This window comes from Hakea prostrata, chromosome 4, assembly GCF_041222555.1.
Source record: "Hakea prostrata isolate BN-2017 chromosome 4, UWA_Hpros_2, whole genome shotgun sequence".
NCBI classification, from domain to species: domain Eukaryota; kingdom Viridiplantae; phylum Streptophyta; class Magnoliopsida; order Proteales; family Proteaceae; genus Hakea; species Hakea prostrata.
The window spans coordinates 21196595-21216936 of NC_142603.1; the positions used below are offsets into that span (position 1 = coordinate 21196595).

Consider the following 20342-nt stretch of genomic DNA (forward strand, 5'->3'; position numbering starts at 1 on the left):
TATCACCATAAACTGTAAATGTTTGTTTATGTGGGTTCTATTAGTGAACATGTGCAGAATAGTTAGAAAAGTGGAAGTAAACTAGCAAAAGTAACAAGAAATAAACGTGTATATGTTCATGGACGTATTATAGAAGAAAATTCAACCGAAATTTCGGTTGAAATGTCTACATTTTTCAAAAACAAAACAAAATTCCAACTATTTTGGAAAAGTGTCAAATTTCGACCGAAATTTCGGAAATTTCAACCAGATTTCGACCGAAATTTCGGAGATCTCGACCATTTCAGAGGTTTCAACCATTTCAACATTCAAACTTGTTTTTCCTTAGTTTTTGTTGATTTTTATCCCATTTTCACCTAATTTCCATGACTCCTTTGCCTTCAAACACCTCTTTTGCTCATTTTTTGCCTCCAAACACCTCCTAAGCCACAACAGCTACAAAGGAAACTCTGACAACAATAGAATGTGAAGCATGAGCCATACCCAACAGTTCCAAACTTCTCTTTTTTATATTTTTGTTTTGTTCATGCCTTAAATGATCTTGTATTGCCTTGAAATTAATATATGTTTAGCCTAGGATTATGATCTATGATTGTGTTTTTCTAAACTTATATTTTTATTATTTGCTACCATTTTTTCCTTTTCTGATTTTAATAATTATTTCTAACATTATGTATTTTTATTTTATGTATATATATATGATATATAAGCTTCAACTTAATATATGTGAGACACCATCACTTGATCTAGTCGGTCATTTTATTTTATTGACTTGTTGTAAATATAACCATTCTACCAAACAATTCATGTATGCTAATGATTCTATGCATGTATGCAATACAGTTTGCACTTGTCGGAACCAATCATTTGTTAGTATACTTGAATGATAAACTTTCAATTTTTTTTATTTTTTTTTTGGCAAAATACTAGTTCCATTGTGTTTATTATGCTTGAAATAGGAAGTATGCAAGAATCCAAATCATTTTGAGTCCATATGAGGCCTGAAATTGAAGTTTCAATTTCCATAAAAAGTGTCCAGTTTCAACCGAATTTTCGATTGAACCATCGAAATTTCGGCCTTTTGCAAGGTCGAAATTCCTGTTTCGGTCGAATTTTCTTCCTTGCGTAGAACATTGTCCAAGTGGCAATAGACAACAAAAGTAATTCCAAGGAGGCAACTAAAAGATTGATGAACGGGCACAGTGGCATGGTTCACCTCTTCACGACAACACAATATGTAGTGGATGTGGTCAAGCAGACAAGACAAGTAACCAAAGGAGAGATGCATGAGAGTTTGTTGAGGCTTAGCATTTCTCAATTTGCTCACTATTACAGTGCATCCTAAGCCTTTAGGCAGTAATGAATAGATCTGTTGGAGGGAGCTGGGTATGCTAGGAGGTAAAGCAACACATATACTCAACTCAGGTGATTAGTAGTGGCATGACCTGAAGAAGTTCCTCATACTAGACCAAATGGTAAGGCTATTATGGTAGATGCAGGGACGATGAATACCTTGCCACAATGTGTGCTACCTTGGACTGGATGAAGAATCGCATAACAGCTGCTATTCCTATAGATGGTTTGAGTCGTGTTCCTGAAAATAATTGATGACTGATGGAAGAACCGAAGAAGTACTAGCCACATCTGCTGCATCATGTTGGTGAATTTTGTATGTTTAGCGAGTGATAATAGAGTTAATTTACATTCCATTTACATATTCATAAGTACTACAAGTCATTTGGTAATCATCAGTACAATCTCAAACCCATTTATTACTCTAAAAGCGTCAACCTGGGATTGATGGCTCACTGCTGAAAGGAATGGCAAATGTGATAGCCATGGTTTGTATTTATTTCTGTTTCTTGAATAGGCATTTTTTTACTTCAGATAATTCCTATTCCTATTTATATTTGTAAGATTCCTATTAGAATTATGAATTAGTTTTTGCAATGAAAGAAAAAGCACAATGGGTTAGGCTCATCAAAGGCCCAAGGATATGACCCAAATCAGCCCATGGCTTTCATGGGTTAGGACTGTTTTAGTGGGTTAAAGTCAGTCCACACATTATGACTTCTATAGGCTAGACCTAAGCCCAAATCTAGTCCTTGAGATTTTCATCAAAGTCAATAAAAGAGGCTATAGTTTGAAAATAAGGAACTCTTGTCACAAGGAGTTTTCCTTTGTCAAGAGTTAGGTAGTGGTTGAGTCATTAATAGATAGGTGTTAGCTAGTGGTTGGATGTTGCACTTAATGTTTATGTCTCTTTGGAAAGGCTATGTAAAGGGACTTATGTAAAAGGGTGGAATACACACTCATCATTTGAAATCAAATTGCTTTGTTAGCTATTCTTTTCTTTAGAGAAACCTTGTGTTTGAACAAAATAGGTTGGTGTCTGATCCAACCGATACACCTTGCGGTGTGAAGCCCAGGTGTTACTTTGTTGTCCTTGTTGTTCTCTCATTTTTGCCATAACATTTCCTCATTTCTCCCTCTAGCAATAAGCCCATCTAGTTCTTAATCTTCTATTTCAGTTATTACCCCTACCTTGAAGTACAAATTTGCCACTATTATTCTGATGTTATCCTAGAGTTAGCATTGTGATAACTCTCTAGATTTCAACTTTGCTTCACATCTGAAATCTGTCTCATTCTCAAGTCTGTGAAATCTGAATTTCCTTCCTGTGAAAAGATCCTATTTGGCTATTGTTTTGCTCATACAGTACTACATTAGGAGTTTATTGTAAATACACATCAAGATAACGGGGATTGGCAGCTTTGAACATTCTAAGAGTTCCCAAGTCTCAACCTCCCACTCCATCTCTCTTGGCTCTAGTATTATAGGGTCCCCTACTCTATTATATATGGGAGAGAGTTACATGAGAAAATTGCACACTGAAGCCACCCATGAAGGAGGTATAGGATGAAAGCACTGACATTTCAATTGAGTAGGAGAGATGAGAGATAGACAGGGAACTACTAGTCTACCCTATTCCAGCGGCTCAGAGAACCTTTTCCCTATAGATATTCAAGTGTGATACAGATTACAAGTCCATGTGTTGCCACTAGAACAAGGACCCAAACCCAGCCCAAGCGCAATTGTGGGATTCAACTGTTGAGGAAGTAGTATTGTATTTGATTGATCAAAACAATAGCCAAATAGGATCTTTCACAGGGAATCAATTTCAAATTTGATAGATTTAGGATGAAACAGAATTCAGATGTGAAAGAAGGCTGAAAACTAGCGTGGTTTTATAAGGATAATAGCATGACAATACGGGCTGAATAGATCCTCAAAACTGGGGCAAAATTATAAACTAAATTAGGAATTAGGCTGAAGTGTAGATCGCTAGACTAGACTTGCCAATGATGAAGAAATTGAAAGAACAATCTGAGGGAATCGAGAGAACAATAAGAACACAAAGTAACACCCGGGCTTCACACAATCACACCGCAAGGTGGATCGATTGGATCACAGACCAACCTACCTTGATTAAACACAAGGATTCTCTATAGAGAAGGAATGCTAACAAAACAATTTGATTTCAAATGATGAATTGTGTCTCACCCTCTTACATAAGTCTCTTTATATAGCATTCTAAAGAGACATTAACATTAATTATAACATCCAACCACTAACTAACACCACCTACCTATTAATAACTCAACTACTACCTAACTCTTGACAAAGGAAAACTCTTTCGATAATGACTTAATGAGTTCTTTTACTTTTAAAGCACAGCTCCCTTTATTGACTTTTCAAGAACTAGACTTGGGTTTAGGTCTAGACCATGGAGATCAAAATATGTGGGCTAACTTTAACCCACTAAAACAGTCCTAGCCCATGAAAGCCATGGGCTGATTTTTTTTTGTACAAAGGGGCTTTATTAAGCCGAGAATGGGGATATTAATATGCCTCAGCAAGAGTCGAACCCACAACCTCTTCACTAAGAGGTGTTGGTTTCACCACTAGAACAGCTTTGCATTGGCAACCGTGGACTGATTTAGATGATAGCTTTAGGCCTTTGATGGGCCTAATCCAATGGGCTTCTTCTTTCTTGAATATGTCTTCAATTTTGCATCAGAAGGTATCACGGTTTGATGATGTGGCCTGGTTCTTTGTTGATTCATTGGACCCCTACTATCCAACAGAACTAATGTTGATCTATTTCCAAAACAAAGGTGGATTTACTTCTAGAATTGAGGAGATTGATCAATTATTTAAGAAGATTCTATCATATCTCCTATTATATGAAGCAAGTTATTTCCTGCAAATTTTGAGACATCAATGATCAATTAAAGGAAGAGGTAATGACCAGATTTCGTGGCAGGGCCAGCTGGTGAAGTTCAAGCTACAGGTGAAAATTGCCGTATGTGGATGCCTTATTTTCAAGTAAACACAGCTGTCACACTGATCTAGATTAGGGCAAATTTTAAGATTAAGTTAGTACCCCAAATGGGACTATATTACACTAAGAAGCTTCTATTATATGGTTGTTTCATGCAATGGGTAGTTTCTACTCCTTTAAGGATTCTATAAATTTTAGTTATTTAGATTTACACTAGGTATTTTCATATTTTGTCTCTAAGTAACTTTGATGTAGTTGATTTGAAGTTTACAAACAAAGAAAGAAGGGCTGAAAACAGCCGAGTTTCAAGAAAAGAATAAGCTTAAGTAAAGTCACCTATGGCTGTGAGAGACAATTCCTGTGAGATAGGTACAGTGAGAGGTCATGGGAGAGAATCCTAAGACAGCAAGATCCTTCACGATCCAGTCTAACATTGGTGTCACCCCTGCATTACACCATAGCCAATCAGAGCATAGGTGGTTTTTCATATTTCACAGGGGACAGGGCCATCATTTTGCCTGTCTAGGTGCGGGAGCTAGGTGACATGGCAGGGATGTTTTCCTTTTATATAGAATGTTTTACTTTCAGTAGTTTTGAATGAGAATTCTCTATTTATCTAATGTAAATTCACTATAGGGTCTCCAGAATTGGAATTGGATTGGTTGAATCAGGATCAAGCAATAAGGAGCAGACAATGCATGCTGGGTTCTAGGGTTGAGCCAAATCTAAATGAACCAGAGTAGGCATCAGCTGTGCTTGATCCAGATCCTGATTCCAAGTTCAGCAAACCTTGACTCCCAGGATTTTTTTTTTTTTTTTTCTTAGTGGCAATTACTAAGTTAACAAGTTATCTGTTCTTCTCGTTTCTAGTCTAAGCAGTGCTTTCCATTTCTATCAGAGTAGATTCTTTAAGCCCTGAAACAATTTGTTTTCACCATTTCTCTGCACTGCTCTGCACTGAAACTATTATAGCCATCTTCATCCTCTAATCAACATGTAACCATAGCACTAGATTCACCTGACCTCTAGTTTTTCCCGGTTGTTTACTAGCTAAAAAAAGGGGGGGGGGGATCCTGCTTCTTCATCAGAACCTAGTTGTAGTGGGATTTCATTCCAACCCTTGGACACTACTAAATTGTTGAACTTTAGGTTAGAGGGACACTGCCATAAGCCCGTATTAATTCAAATTTTTAATAATACAGTTATGTGATGTAGATACTTGGTAATCATAGATTGAAAACCCCCTAGAGATCTCCTTTTTGGGATTTTGTTATAAGATGGCATACGAGGTAATTACCTCAGTATCTTGGCAAAATCACGGTACTATCTTGGAATTTCTTGTAATTGTATGCTACAAACTCAAACTTTGTCTTTGATTTTAACCAAGAAAAAGTGTGCACCAATTCAGCAAGACCTTGGTCCAACTCGATTTTCTGGCTGCCCAAGTTGGGCTCTGAAAGCAAGGTTGCAAACTATGGTTGTAACAAAATTTTCAAATTTTTCTACCCCAAAAAAAATTTTCAAATTTCAGAAATTCATGTGCTTTTCTGAGTAATGCAAAAATGACTAAGAACAATGAACCTCTTGACCCTCCACCAAGTAGTTTGCACATGTGCTCCAATGCTTCTCGCTCCATTCGACTTTTTTCCAACTTTGGTACCCCATCTGATGGAGTGATGTCCCCAACAATTGCTATAAAATTATAACAAGAAACAAGTCAAATTTCAAACCCTAGAAATAGCTTCAGAATACAAAATAGAGCCTATTGGTGAAGGGAAGCTATGTTGATTTCATATTGTAAACAAACATGCCAAGGATACCAAGAATCTGGCTACCATGTTCCGTTCAAAATACTTGAAGTGTTTTCCATCACAATTGCTCAAGTGCTGAGATATGTAGGTGCTTTAAAATGAACGTCACACTGCCTCTGATGTTTATACTGCAAATGTGAACTTAGTACTTCTACCAAAAAAAATGTAAACTTAGTACTCGAGACTTAAAAAGATTCCATGTGCTTCCAGTATCTATGAAACGCAACCTCAAGACCAGAACATCAAAACTGAGTGTTGCAAGGAAATCGATTGGGGGAGATATGGACCGTTTGGTTGATTTAGTTTCCTATTCTGTTCTTTCCTTATTGAGGGTAGATTGCTAAGATGTTTTTAGATCTTATTTTTCTTGTAAGATTCTCACACTAGGAAGATTTGATATGTTCTATATTTGGTAAGTTTTGAGTAAAAATCACGCTCATGTTGTGTCCTTCAGACACAAGTCAGGATTTCTCCAACTCTTCCAACTGGATATCAAAGCCAACTATGATCCATTATTGAGCAGCAACCCACCCTCCTGCTTGTTCTAACTAGAAAAGTGCAAGAAGGGGGGGGGAGAAATTTTATAAGAACCACCATCACAGGCCTTCTCTAAGCTCTACACCCGCCACGACCACACCACCATCGAAAGAGTCAGTTTATGTGTTTTTTCCTTCTTTTTTTTTATCACAAAAACTAAATCAACCCAAATCAACTAAATAGTCCAGATCTCCTCTAATCGATTTCCTTACTACACTCTCCCTCAAGTTGGAACATAGATATTTATCATGTCCAACTTGCCAATGATACACCTTGGTGCTTATCTCTTTGTAAGCACATTTGCCGTTGCTTGTCTAAAGTAACAAAAGTGATATGAATCAACCCAGCCTCAATTTTCTCTTTGATGAAATGTCTTTCATTCTCAAAGTGTATGATTTTTTGGCAGGGCTGAATATTCAGTATAATCATATTTGAGTACATATCCTTTCCTAGGAGCTTTTTCCTTCTCTACAGCAAGCCTATGCTATGGTTAACACAGAGGATAGTCGGAGGACAGCTATGGTACACACTCAGACATCTTACGGGTTTACATTATTGGCTGGTTTTGGCAGAATAAATCTTGTTCGAGTGATTTTTGCGCTCCATGAAGTGTGAGTACTGTGGAAAAGAGCATTATACAGAAGACAAGTGTTGGAGGTTGAGGCGGTCATATTAGAGTTGGTCTAGGAGTTGCTCCCATAAGTGATAAACTTCGAGAAAGTCATTTGAGGTGGCACGACCACGTTCAACGGAGACCTATAAATGCCCCTGTACGGAGAAGTGATATAATCCATATTGAAGGAACTAGAAGAATTAGGGGTAGACCTAAGATAACCTTAGGAGAAGTGGTGAGAAAGGATATCTATAGTTTAGGCCTTGTATCTAGCATGGCCTCGAACAGAACTGATTGGAGGGCAAGAATCCATGTAGCCGACCATTTAGTTGGGACAAGGTTTTTTGTTGTTGTTGTTGTTGTTGTTGTTGTTGTTGTACAAGTGTTGGAGGTTGCATGGACGACCAACAAATTCTCATGAAGGAGGTAGGAATGGAAATAGGGGCAACAATCAAGCATCTGCAAACCAAGCTAGTTCTGACATCTTGACTACTCTAACACCTATTTCCTCATACGAGCTCCAGCACCTTTGCTAGCCGATGTCTAGACTAAACATATCTTCTCCAGTGCTGACTTTTAGTATAAGTGTAGCTTCTACCATTGTTCCCTCTACTTCCACAATTCCCATGGAGGAGGTAGGAATGGAAATAGGGGCAACAATCAAGCATCTGCAAACCAAGCTAGTTCTGACATCTTGACTACTCTAACACTTATTTCCTCATACGAGCTCCAGCACCTTTGCCAGCTGATGTCTAGACTTAACATATCTTCTCCAGTGCCGACTTTTAGTGTAAGTGTAGCTTCTGCCATTGTTCCCTCTGCTGATCCAAAATTCCCCACAGGTATTTTCGGTTGTCATAGTGTCAATTCGATTTATCCCTCTTAAATAATTGACTCTATGGCAACCCACCATATGACAGGCTCATCTTCTTGTTTCATACTTATTCATCTGTTCCTTTTGCTTAGGATGTTCAAACGGTTGATGGGTCTCTCTGCCCTATCTCTGGGAAGGGATCTATTACCTCTTCGCTTTCTCTAACCTTATCAAATGTCTTGCATGTTCTTAAGTTTTCGAGTAATCTTTTATCTATTAATAGCCTTATTTGTGATATTAACAGCAAAACATTTTTTAGGACCTCATTGTGTGTTTTAGGACCTCAAAACGAGGCATAGGATTGGCAATGGTAGATAGATGGGGGGCTTTAGTTTTTGGATGGGCCTCCATTAGCTCTTTTTATAGTCTTTAGTTCCACCTCTCATGCACTTTTTACTTTATTGCAATGGTATCATCGTCGTAGTTTGAGATCTCGCGAGATCTCATTTTTCTTAGAAGCCAAGAGAGATCCCTTGCAAGATCTCAAGTTCCCACAACTCGCTCGAAATCTCACAAGGTCTCCAGTTCTCACCACAATATCTCAATTGGACCAAGTCTGGACCAACAACCCCCCTCCCTTTTTGACACCTAATCTCAAGCAAGTAAGGTAAATTCTAGACTCTCTTGCCACTTTCCCTCTCTCCCTCTCGCCATATCTAGCTGAAACTCTCAATTTTCACTAGATTTCAGCCGGATTTTCACTTGCTACTACTCTTGGCACATCTATAACACCAAAGAAAGATCAATCAAGCGACATTTGTCTAGTGGCTACTATAATACACCCATAAGCCATGTTATCCCTAATCCTGTGAGGGAATATATGATAGACCACCTCATAGAGTTGGAGGCAGACGTGTAGCTACTGGTATACGACTTGGTCGTGGTTGTGGTGTTGCTAGAGCTAGTGGATTTGGTGCTGGAACTGGTGGAGGAGTTGAGGCTTGATTGAATTTTTATCTCATTTCATGCTTGTCTTACGAAATTATGAGTTACGTCAAGAATAGTCAGGATAGCTCAGCTAGTAGAGCTGAGGACTGAAAATCCTCGTGTCACCAAAATTTATATAGAACTTCTAATGGTTGTATAGTTTTATTATTCTATTATCAAGAGTCAAGATTGTGATACCCATATGGATGGAATTCTGATGATACTTAAGTTAATTGATGTATTTGATACACTTGCTTCTCATTTATACATCTTAAAGGTTCTATATTTCATGTTGTATAACCCTGTTGTCCTTAATCTTGCATCATTTCCATTTCAAACTTAAAGTTGACTTGGAACTCATACCTAGGGTTGTTTTTCACAAATCTAAAGTCACCAGTGTGTTCAGAAGGCCTAAATTAGGCTAACTACCAAGTTTAAGCCCAACCTGGACCTTAAAACCCCCCGAGATGGGCCCTCAAGTTGGTTCATCAAAAATTCCCATATCTCAACCGAGATCTCACCATCTTAATTGAGATCTTGATTTTCTAGCATGGCAATATTTGTGGCAAGAGCGAGTTCCCCAACTATGATTTTCGTCTTGGCCATGTCCTTTACTTGTTTTGTCCAAGTTATTTCCTAATCTAATTAAAAGATGTAATTTGAATAATTTTTACTATGAGGTCTACCTTTTAGCTAAATAAACTAGGCTTGTTTATCTAATTTCAGATTGTCGTAGTAAAGTTCCATTTTCAGTTATCCACTCTAATGTATGGGGTCCTTCTCAGACCATGTTTTTGTTTGGCCATAGGTGGTTTTTCACATTTATTAATTGTTGCACTAGGACCACGTGAGCCTACTTTACCAAAAGAGTGATGCTTTCTCATGTTTCCAAAATTTTCATAAACTAGTTAGAACACAATTTGGGGCTACAATCAAAATCCTTCATACAAATAACAAGATAGAGAACCATCTTACTTAGCTGACCATGGCATCATACACCAGACCAATTGCGTCGACACTCCACTTTAAAAAGGGGTTGCCGAACACAAGAATAGACATCTACTTAAGGTAGCACATTCACTAATGTTTACTATGCATGCGCCTCCTCAATTTTGAAGTGATGTATAGAGAAGTTGGGAGGTGCATTTCCATCTTACTTAGCTAACCATGGCATCATACACTAGACCAAATGGAGTGACCCCTTCTGAGCCGAGCCAATTAGAAGCTTTGATTCTTAGTCCTACAGAATCCATTTCTCCAAGTGAGTCTATCTCTAATCCTTTTGATTATACTTTGGCTTACCAATTGCATAGAGAAAGCAGCCACGAACTTGCACCAAACATCCTATTTCCAATTATGTTTCATATCAGTCCTTATCCCCGGAGTTCCAAAGTTTCATTTCCTCTTTGTCCTCCACTTCTGTTTTTAACACTTGGTAGGAAGCATTATCTCACTCAAACTGGAAGGAAGCTATGGATGAGAAAATGCGAGCTCTAAAGAAAAATAAAACATGAGAATTGGTGACTATGCCTACAAAAAAGCAGATTGTTGGGTGCAATTGGGTGTTAGTGATCAAACACAAGGCATATGAGATTGCTCAAAGGTACAAGGCAAGATTGGTCACCAGAAGCTTCACTCAGACTAGTGGCATTAATTATCAGGAGATATTTGCCCTTTTGCCAAGATGAACATAGTTCAGACTATTTTTTCATGTGCACTAAATAAAAGGTGGAGTCTACAATAATTAGATGTGAAGAATGCTTTTCTATATAGAGAACTCCAACAAGATGTGTACATGGATATGCCACCGGGGTATTCTACTACGAAGACTCATGGAAAAGTCTACAAGTTGAAGAGGGCATTATATGGGCTAAAGCAATCTCCGAGAGCATAGTTTGGAAGGTTCCATAAGGTCATGATCTCTAATGGCTATAAATAGAGTAATGCAAACCACTTTGTTCATCAAAAGAGTTGGTTCCCACACTATTGTACTTGTAGTACATATAAATGATATAGTGATCATAGGCAACAACAAGGATGAATTTCAACATTGAAGACTTTTTTTGGGACTGAATTTAAGATCAAAGATATGGGAAAAGTATTTCCTAGGACTAAAGTTGTCATATTCCGTCAGTGGTGTGTCTCTCTTTCAGAGGAAGTATACACTAGATCTTCTCAAGGAAACTAGGATGCTACAATGTAAGCCTGCTGAGACTCCTATTGAACCTAACCTACACTTGAAGGCAAAAGAAGGAGAACCAATTGACAAGATAAGGTATCAAAAGTTGGTGGGAAAGTTTATCTATCTGTCTCATACTAGGCCAGACATCACGTTTTCAATTAGTCTTGTTAGCTAGTATATGGATGATCCTTACTCCTCACACTTGGATGCACTATATTGTATCTTAAGGTATTTAAAGGCCACTCTAGGAAAAGGAATTTTGATTTCAGCTTATGGACACTTGAAGATTGAGGCATATATAGACACGACCAAGCATGTAGAGATTGACAAACATTTCATCAAAGAGAAAATTGAGGCTGGGTTGATTCGTATCACTTTTATTATTTCAGACAAGCAATAAGCTGATGTGCTTACAAAGACCTTATGCATCAAGGTGTTCAATAATATCATTGCAAGTTTAGCATAATAAATATCTATGCACCAACTTGAGGGAGTGTAATAAGGAAATCGATTAGAGGAGATCTGAACTTTTTGTTTGATTTGGGTAGATTTTTGTTCTTTCCTTATTGAGGGTAGATTGCTAGGATGTTTTTACAACTTATTTTTCTTATAAGATTCTCACCCTTGGAAGATTTGATTTGTTCTGTATTTGGTAAGTTTTGAGTACAACTAAAGCTCCTACTGCGTCCTTTAGAAACAAGTCAAGAGTTCTCCAACTCTTCCAACACTGAGAAATGTTTCTAGCGCAAGAGGAAAATGTTCAAGCATACACAATAAAACAAACGTCCTTGGACCTTCTTGACCCTTGGAAGCTGAGAAATTAAAATATCAATGCCCTTACAATCAATACATTTGTCAAAACCTTGGCCAATTCAACCCATCCCAACTGGAACCTAACATCAACCTGAACTTACATGGGTTTCATTAGAGAAGGAAAGTTATTGGCTGACTTTGAGAGAGGCAGGATATATGATGGGGAGAAACTTGACCAAAAAATTAAGAACAAAAAAGAGAAGCATATAATGTTCAGGACTCTTTACTTGAAAGTTTTCTACAACACAAATCAAAACAAATTCCAAGCAACCACGGGCAGACAGACACAAAACTCACACATCCATGCATGTTATGGCTACTGCAGCATGGTAACACATTCAATCAATCCATTGAGATCCCTACAGAGCGGTTGGCAGGTAAACTGTTGAAGCATCCTTGATACATTCACTTATGCAGAGAAAGGTCCAAACAGTGCTGCATATACATATTCAATGCAAGCACAAGTTGTGGCCTCGCTTGCATGGTAAAATACTGCTCCAATCCCACAATGACCATCTCCTTTGGAAAAAGCACCTATTTTCCAAATTTGTCCTTCCATTTCCCATTAGTCTACTAACATCAACTCATCTGAAAGGCCAACCAACTGATACCATTGACAGAAAAAATTACTCCACAGAAGATTACCGTCCTGCAAACAAGTGACTATCCTTCTTTATCTGCACATATTACTCCACCTCCACCCAATTCAGAATAACTTACTGACTGAAAAGTTACTCCAAAGATGCAGTCCATTACATTATTCAGTATAAAATGCTTCTCTCTATACTCTCACTAAAAATATTTAGAAAAGATACAAGTTTTAAAAAGAAAAGCCATTAGATGACACGAGCATAGCAAGAAAAAGTAGAACTCATATGTAGTTGTACATCCTCACCAGTTACAGATTTTTATGGTTTTTTAAGTTTGCAATTTCCTACCAAAAAAGACATGTATCATTTTCCAAAAGAACTGGCTCCTCATCATAATTAAAATATCAAATCCATCCCACATAACCACTAGAGTACATCTGATGAGCACATTTATGTGTGAAATCTTAGGGCATAAAGCATGCATTTTACACACTTAGAGTGGAGCTACCTTGGGTTTTATGTTGTTTTTGCAGATTTTAGGACTTTTCAAGATTTAAGCAAATATTTGGAGTTTTGGATATAAAATATGCAATTTTAAATGTCAAGCAGTCTGTTCAAATTCTCAAGTGCGAAAATGGGCTTGATCTAGAGCATGATGGGCTAGAGATGGGATTATGGGCCAACTCCAAAATATTTTAGAAATAAAGAAGCAAATTTTTATCTGCGGCTGAGATTAGAAATTATCAATCAAATCTACAGAGGTACTATTGAGAGAGTCCTAATGGAGAAAAAGAGTCCTTGCATACTTCAATATCTTATTTCCTATTTGGGATTTGATCAAAGATAGAAAAAGAGGAAAAAAGAATTATATTCAGAGAAGGAAGAGGGAAAAATCCCGTTTTTGAATGTCTCTATCCAATTTCGATCAAGCCCTTCATCGAATGGTCATCCGAAGTCCGATCAAGCTGATTTTTGGAGGAGAGCTTCACGACTTCTTGATCCTCAAATCCAACGGTGGAACTGTGCATTTGATCTCTCTAAGTTAGTTCGATTAGTACGCCAAAACCCTAATTGGTTGAGTCAGATACGAACTTTGAGTTTGATTCAAATTCTGTCAAGATTCATATCCCATGTAAACTCTATAAAAGGAGAGCATACTCCATCAAGGGAGAACGTGTTTTAGAGCTTAGGAGAAGCACTCTTCCTTTTCTCTTTAGTTTATTTAGGCTTTCTCTAGTTTTCTTTGATTGCTTTTATGAGATTCTAATTTTTAGATTGAATATTTAGGTTTAATTTTTCTATGTAATGCAATTTCAAGTTCAATTTCAAGTTCAAGTTTCAGGATTCGTTTTTCTCTGGGTTCTAGCAATTGCAGATCTAGATCATTCTAGATCAGGTTGTTAGGGTTGGTTGAGATTCGAATCGTTAGTTCAATTCTTTTTTATTATTTGAAGTTCAAAGATGCAAGTAAGTAACATTCTTCAATAATCTTCTCTCCCCCCTCCATTCCCTCTTCTATCTACCCCTCCATATTCTTAATTTAGGATTTACTTTCTGCATTTATTTATTGTTCTCCCTTCCCCTGGGTCCTTGATCAAAGATGCCTACAGTCGTGCCTCTCTTTGGTTAAGGTTTCATTTTTCCTTTTATATTGCTTTGTTATTTACTTTTGCAATTTACTTTCTGCATTTATTTATTGTTCTCCCTTCCCTTGGGTCATTGATCAGAGATGCCTACAGTCGTGCCTCTTTTTTGTTAAGGTTTTCCTTTTTCCTTTTATTGCTTTGTTATTTCTTTTCTGCCTTTTATTTATGTGTTGGTTATATTTGTATTATCTTTAGTCTCAATTTGATCGCATTAGATGTATGGATTATGACCACTCGTTTAGTTTAATTAAGTAGTTAACAAATTTCAATCATTGTACTCTCGCATTATCATTAAGAGATTAAATTCTAAGTGGTATATCTCCTTGAGATCGACCCGTTAGCCACACGATATCTTGTGCTTGCGGTTATTTTTATTTCACAAACAACATCCATTGGCAGTAACACACAAATGTTTTTATGTTTCCACATCATTACTAACCTTCTAATTGTAACCTTTCAATAATTTTAATGAACAAAATAAAATTATATTTCAGAAAAGACCATACATGAATTGTATCACCCCTGTTTCTTAATTTTTAAACAAATTCATAATAAACAATAAAAGCCATGCAAAATAAAAGCTAGACACAACCAATTTATTATGTATTAAATATAACATAACTATGCAACTTACTTCAACAAGGTTATTTCTGAAGGTTTTGACTTTTGACTAATTAGGCCACATCCTATCATAAGCAATATGATGTTTAGGCATCATAGGTGGTTGTTTTACTTACATAATGGTCCATTGGTCTTATAATGCCACACATTGCACCAAAATGTTTCATCTAAAATTTTTCATCCTTTTCAAAAGCTCAGTAACAATATGCATTACATGTAAGAGAAAAAAAGGTGGATGAGATACACCACTTAGTCTGCCCAGTTACCAAGTAAAAGAATTTAGTAGGATTCCTTAACTCAGACTGCATTTTTCCTCTAATGTAAAAATTTATATCTACCCAGCAAACAGCACTGCCTGTAAGATGACCATGCCAGAAAATGGATACCAGATAATAATGAAAGTAATAGTATTTCCTCGTTCACAGCCATATTTCCCCCTTAATTTAGAGGTTCACATCATTCTGTTCTCCCGTTTTCCTATGGTAGTTGCATGACATGAATAGAATAATTTATATTTTCCCAGCAAAACAGAACTGTTTTTTTGTAAGACCACTATAGCTGAACAAATCTAGATAACAAAAACAAGCTAGAGCAAAAGTAGAAACTGTATTCCTACCTTCAGCAATATCGTGAACAATTGCCATCTTTATACACCTGAAATTCAGAGAGAGAGAGAAAGAAAGGGCACGATGATCCATTAAAACGAAGCTCATTCTTCCCTAGACATAGAAAAATAACACAATCCAACAATAGAATGCCGTGCCAGAAATGTCCGAAACCCTAACCTGTCACGGTCGATTCCAGGAATGTCGGAAGCAATAAGAGCCATAATGCCCATTCGATACATGTGATCAGCTACAGATTCCGGATCCTGAACGTCCCTTCGGACCCATCCAGCTCTCTTCGTGGTCTGATTGATAATCAGATATAGCATACTAAGTGCAATGAGAACGGTTTCTTTACTTGTTATACCTCAATTTTCGGAGAAGATGCAAAACGATCGAAATGATCCCAACACGAAGAAGAAAGGGATCGAGGCATGTTACCATACCTTGAGACGATGGCAGAGAGAGAGAAAATCGATAGCAGAGGAAGCAGAGGAGGTGGAAGATTCATTCTTGGAGAGTGAAAGCGCGGCTGAGTGAGAAGTGGAACCACCATCCCCAACTGTAGCAGGACCAGCAGTTTCAGCACTCTTGTCGCTGCTACTGTTGTTCGGTGAGGAGGCTTCAGTCGCCATTCGAACGAACTTGGATGATAGTTTGATTCTTCGAAGTGAAATGAAACTGAGGGGAGAGAAAGTTACACAGGGAAGCAGGAGAGAAGATTTGCAGAAAGCTCGACTCCCACTCATGTTTGTGTCTCTCTAACCACGAACCACTTCAACGTGTCGGGCCGCATCTTACGTATCAATTAAAGAATTCAATCTGTGGTTTAGTGGTTGACTCAACACTCGAGGGCTATATCCTTAATCTATGGTTTAGTGGTTTTGGAGCATCTTTATTGCATGGAATATCAGAGGCTTGAATGGCGGCTTTTCTCAAATTTGTTTTTAAGTGTCGAATAAAAAATAAAAGAAACATTTTTTTTTAAAGCTTGGTTCATCCAAATATATATCAAAGGCTTGGCAAGCTTTTCTCAAATTTGTCTTGATTAAATACTAGGGTAGATCCTACTTCTTTGAGAGGGTCAAACCCACGACCTCTCCACTGATAAACTTGGATCTCTACCACTCTTGGTGATTTCAATGAGATTAGCATCTCTGAAGGTAAAATGGGGGCTCTAATTAAACCCACACCATCTTTAACAGCCTTAGTGACTTGGAGTTATCTCTCTCTTTGATAGAAATTTCTGCACCTGAACAATATTTTACTTGGTCTAATAAGCAGAAACTTCCAAACTTGGTAAAAGAAAATTTGGAACGTATTTTTCCTAACTTGAGCTGGATAGCTTGCTTTCATTTTGCCAAAGTAATCAGGTTACCCACAATCCCTTTGATGCTTGTTTACTAAGCAGCATTTTCTTTGATTGGGGAGAAGACCTTTTTGTTACCAAATGGCTTGGCATCTTCATCCTTCCTTCTCTGATGTTGTGGATAAAGGATGGAATGGGTGCTCTGGGGAAAGACTAGACACCAAACATGTGAATCACTCCCGCTTCCTTCAGCCTTGGAATAAACAGGTGTTTGGGAATGTAAATGACATGTCTAGGGCCTTAACTCCAGAGATTGGTGTTTTAGAAAACCAACCCAGTCCATATTGGGAGTTAATCCATGAAGAAAGAAAGGGGAAAAAAACACATAAATTCTCTCTTGGGTTTTGGATGCTAAAGAAATCTTTTGGTTCTAGAAATCCTAGAACTAAATACATTATGGAAGGGGATTGTAACCTCGGATTTTACCATCTTGCCACCAAGATTTACTACCACTCTAGAAAAATTGAGTCCATTTTTATGGACAGGAACTCTCTCTGAGTTGAAGGACAACCAATTATTTTGCAACTCATATGCAAAATCTTTTCATTTCCTCAAACCCATTGAACCCTTCGTTCATGTACTGCTTTTTCCACCTCTAGAGAATACTTCCTTTTTGAGGGTATCTGTGCAATACCTTCGTTGGATGATAATTAAAATGTGGTGTTCCCTTTTGATCCCTATAAGGCCCTTGGAATGGATGGCTCTCATGCTTTCTTCTTTAAAAAACATTGGCACCTGGTTTGCGGGGATCTTCTCATTTTTGTGGTCTTTTTCTTTATGGATCTTCAATTGCCATAAGGAACAAACCATACTCTTTTGTGTTTCATTCCTAAAAAGGATAATGCAATATCTTGACAGACTTCAGACCCATAAGCCTTTGCAATGTGATTTTCAAAATATTGGCTAAGATCCTAGCTTGTAGGCTTAAACAAATTTTGATAGAGTTCATCTCCCCACTCTAGGGAGCTTTTGTACCTAAAAGACAAATCACAGAGAATATTTTTCTTGCTCATGAAATTTTTCATTTTATGAAGAGAACAAGAAGGAAGCAAGGGTTAAGTTTGTTGCCCTCAAGTTGGACATGTCTAAAGCTTATGATAGAGTGGAATGGAAGGTCATCTCTGGTATTTTCTCTTTCCTAGGTTTCAATCAGCAATGGTGTAATCTTGTTTTTAAACTCATTAGCTTTGCGACTTTCTCAATAAAGCTTAATGGTTGCACTTTTGAATGGTTCTTAGGCTCAAGAGGACTTCGCCAGGGTTGTCCCCTGACTTCTTTCTATTTATAATGGAGGCTTTATCCTAACTCCTAAAAGAATATAAAAATCCAAACCTTTTTAAGGGTTTTAAAATTGTTCCCAATGCTCTTGAAATATTGCATTTATTTTTGCAAATGATACCTTCCTCTTCTGTCGAGTGGAAGCAAATGATGTCTTAGCTATGAAGGTGGCATTGGAACTATTCTCCTATGTAACAGGCCAGGAAATTAATTTTGAAAAGAGTGGTGCTCTCTTTAGTTGTAATGTGGATGTCTGTGTCAAAAATCAATTCTTGTCGATCTTGGGCATTTCTGAAATGAAAAAGGATGATGTGTATCTAGGAACCAACGTCTTTCATAAGAAGGGAAGAAGTAAGAATATGAAATTCCTACTAGGAAAGATTAACAAGCGCTTTGCCAATTGGAAAGCTGCTTCTTTATCTTATGCTGGAAGAGAGGTTCTTATTAAGTCAGTTTTACAATCCATATCCTTCTACCACATGCAATGCTTACCCTTCCCAAATCCTTGTAAAAACAAATTGACTCCATTTGCCAAAGATTCTGGCTTGACAATCCATCCAAATCTAGACACTTTACTCTTATTAATTGGGATAAGTGTTGCCAACCTAAGTCAGCAGGAGGATTGGGTTTTAAGAGAATGGAAAATGTTAACGTGGCCTTGTTACTCAGATAGGGATGGTGTCTGCTTAACGAGTCCCATAGCCTCTAGGCAACTACGCTCAAGGCTAAATACTTTCCCAAGACTACTATTTTTAATCCCAAAGTGCAAAAGAAAAATGGCTCCTGGCTGTGGAGAAGTATTTGTAGTATCATCCCCACGCTTGAGAGGATAGTAACAAAGTTGGTAGGAAATGGGTCCGACACCTCATTTTGGTTTGACTCCTTGTTATCTGAGGGTACAACTATTGTAAAGGAATACCAAGGGGCTTTGGTTTGAGCACCAAAAACAACTGTGGCACATATGATACGAAATCTGGAGCTTAACAAGGAGTGTCTCTCAACTTTTAATCTTCCTAATTTTGTTTTATCTCACATTTTTCTAACCCCCTCAAATGATAGGTGGGTATCCAAAGTCTCTTCCAATGGTAAGTTCTCTACTAAGTTGGCAAGGTGAGCATTACTGAGACAAAAATACCCAACAAACTGCAATCTCTTCAAAGGTTGGTGGAAATCTTCTGGAAATTACCCCTCCACCCAAAATTTAAATCTTTCTTTTGGCTTCTACTGAATGCAGGGCTGCCAATTAAGTTTGTTTTATCTCGATTGTTCGAAATGGACTCTATTTGTGAAATATGTGGAGAAAAGGCAGAGACTTTATAGCATGTCTTCTTATCTTGCGAGTGGACCAAAAGGCTTTGGGGGTCAAGACCCCTTAGACTGAGAACACAACTTCTAACTAAAGAATTAATTTTCCAGTTATGTGCCTCCCTTTTAGCGGACACATAGCTAGACAAAGGAGCATTTCAGTGGCTTTTATTGGTTTTATAATCACTTGTCACTTCTTATGGATAGAAAGGAATCATGTGGTGTTTAATAAATAGAGACCTAACCCTTGTAGAGTCTTGAATAATATTTCTCAATGGATTAATGAGCTCCTCCAATTGGGGAATTCTCCCCAAATTTTCACAGATGACTTTCAACCTCCTTTCCAAGACAACCCCATCATGGAACATGGTATATGTCAAATATATGAAGAATTGTCTATGATTCACTTACTTATCTTGTTTTGTGTAGGGGCTCCTCATGAATTTTTTAAGGCGGCCGGATGGAGTGTGAGGATCATAGCAAATGGAACCTTAATGAGCTTGAAAACATGTTGCTTTGAAGGTAATGACTTGGTGGGAGCTCCGTTGTTCACAATAAATGAAGGTTTAGATATGGCTAAGACTTCAAATATCTCCATCAAACAAATCTAGTGCAGTCTTGATACGGTCACTAATTTACTTCACAAGCCTTAAAGGACAAACTGACCTCTACAACACTTGCCACTCTTAGTAACTATTGCAGCAAAACTAGATGTCACGTGTGTGAAATCCCCCAGATTTCTACCCCTTTAACCCGTGGTTTTAAGACCGAGAACCTGGGCCTTGATTCGGCGACAATTGTGGACCATTCAATTCGAGCCCGAAGG

General features: G+C 37.7%; 1 protein-coding gene across 6 annotated transcripts in view; it reads right to left on the minus strand.

Moving 5' to 3' along the window:
* Positions 1-16380, minus strand: part of LOC149018459 (Metal-dependent phosphohydrolase) — a 45068-nt gene extending 28688 nt beyond the window's left edge. For all 6 annotated transcript variants that reach the window (XR_016172943.1, XR_016172944.1, XR_016172946.1 and 3 more), the window contains exons 1-4: positions 16011-16380; positions 15745-15869; positions 15576-15613; positions 5927-6037 (exon numbers count right to left, since the gene is read on the minus strand). Coding sequence is in view for 3 of the 6 variants with exons in the window: in XM_089152702.1 (XP_089008828.1) it covers positions 5927-6037; positions 15576-15613; positions 15745-15869; positions 16011-16313 (577 nt within the window). In the remaining 3 variants the exon portion in view is untranslated. The remainder of the gene's footprint in view (positions 1-5926; positions 6038-15575; positions 15614-15744; positions 15870-16010) is intronic.
* Positions 16381-20342: the final 3962 nt, after the last annotated feature.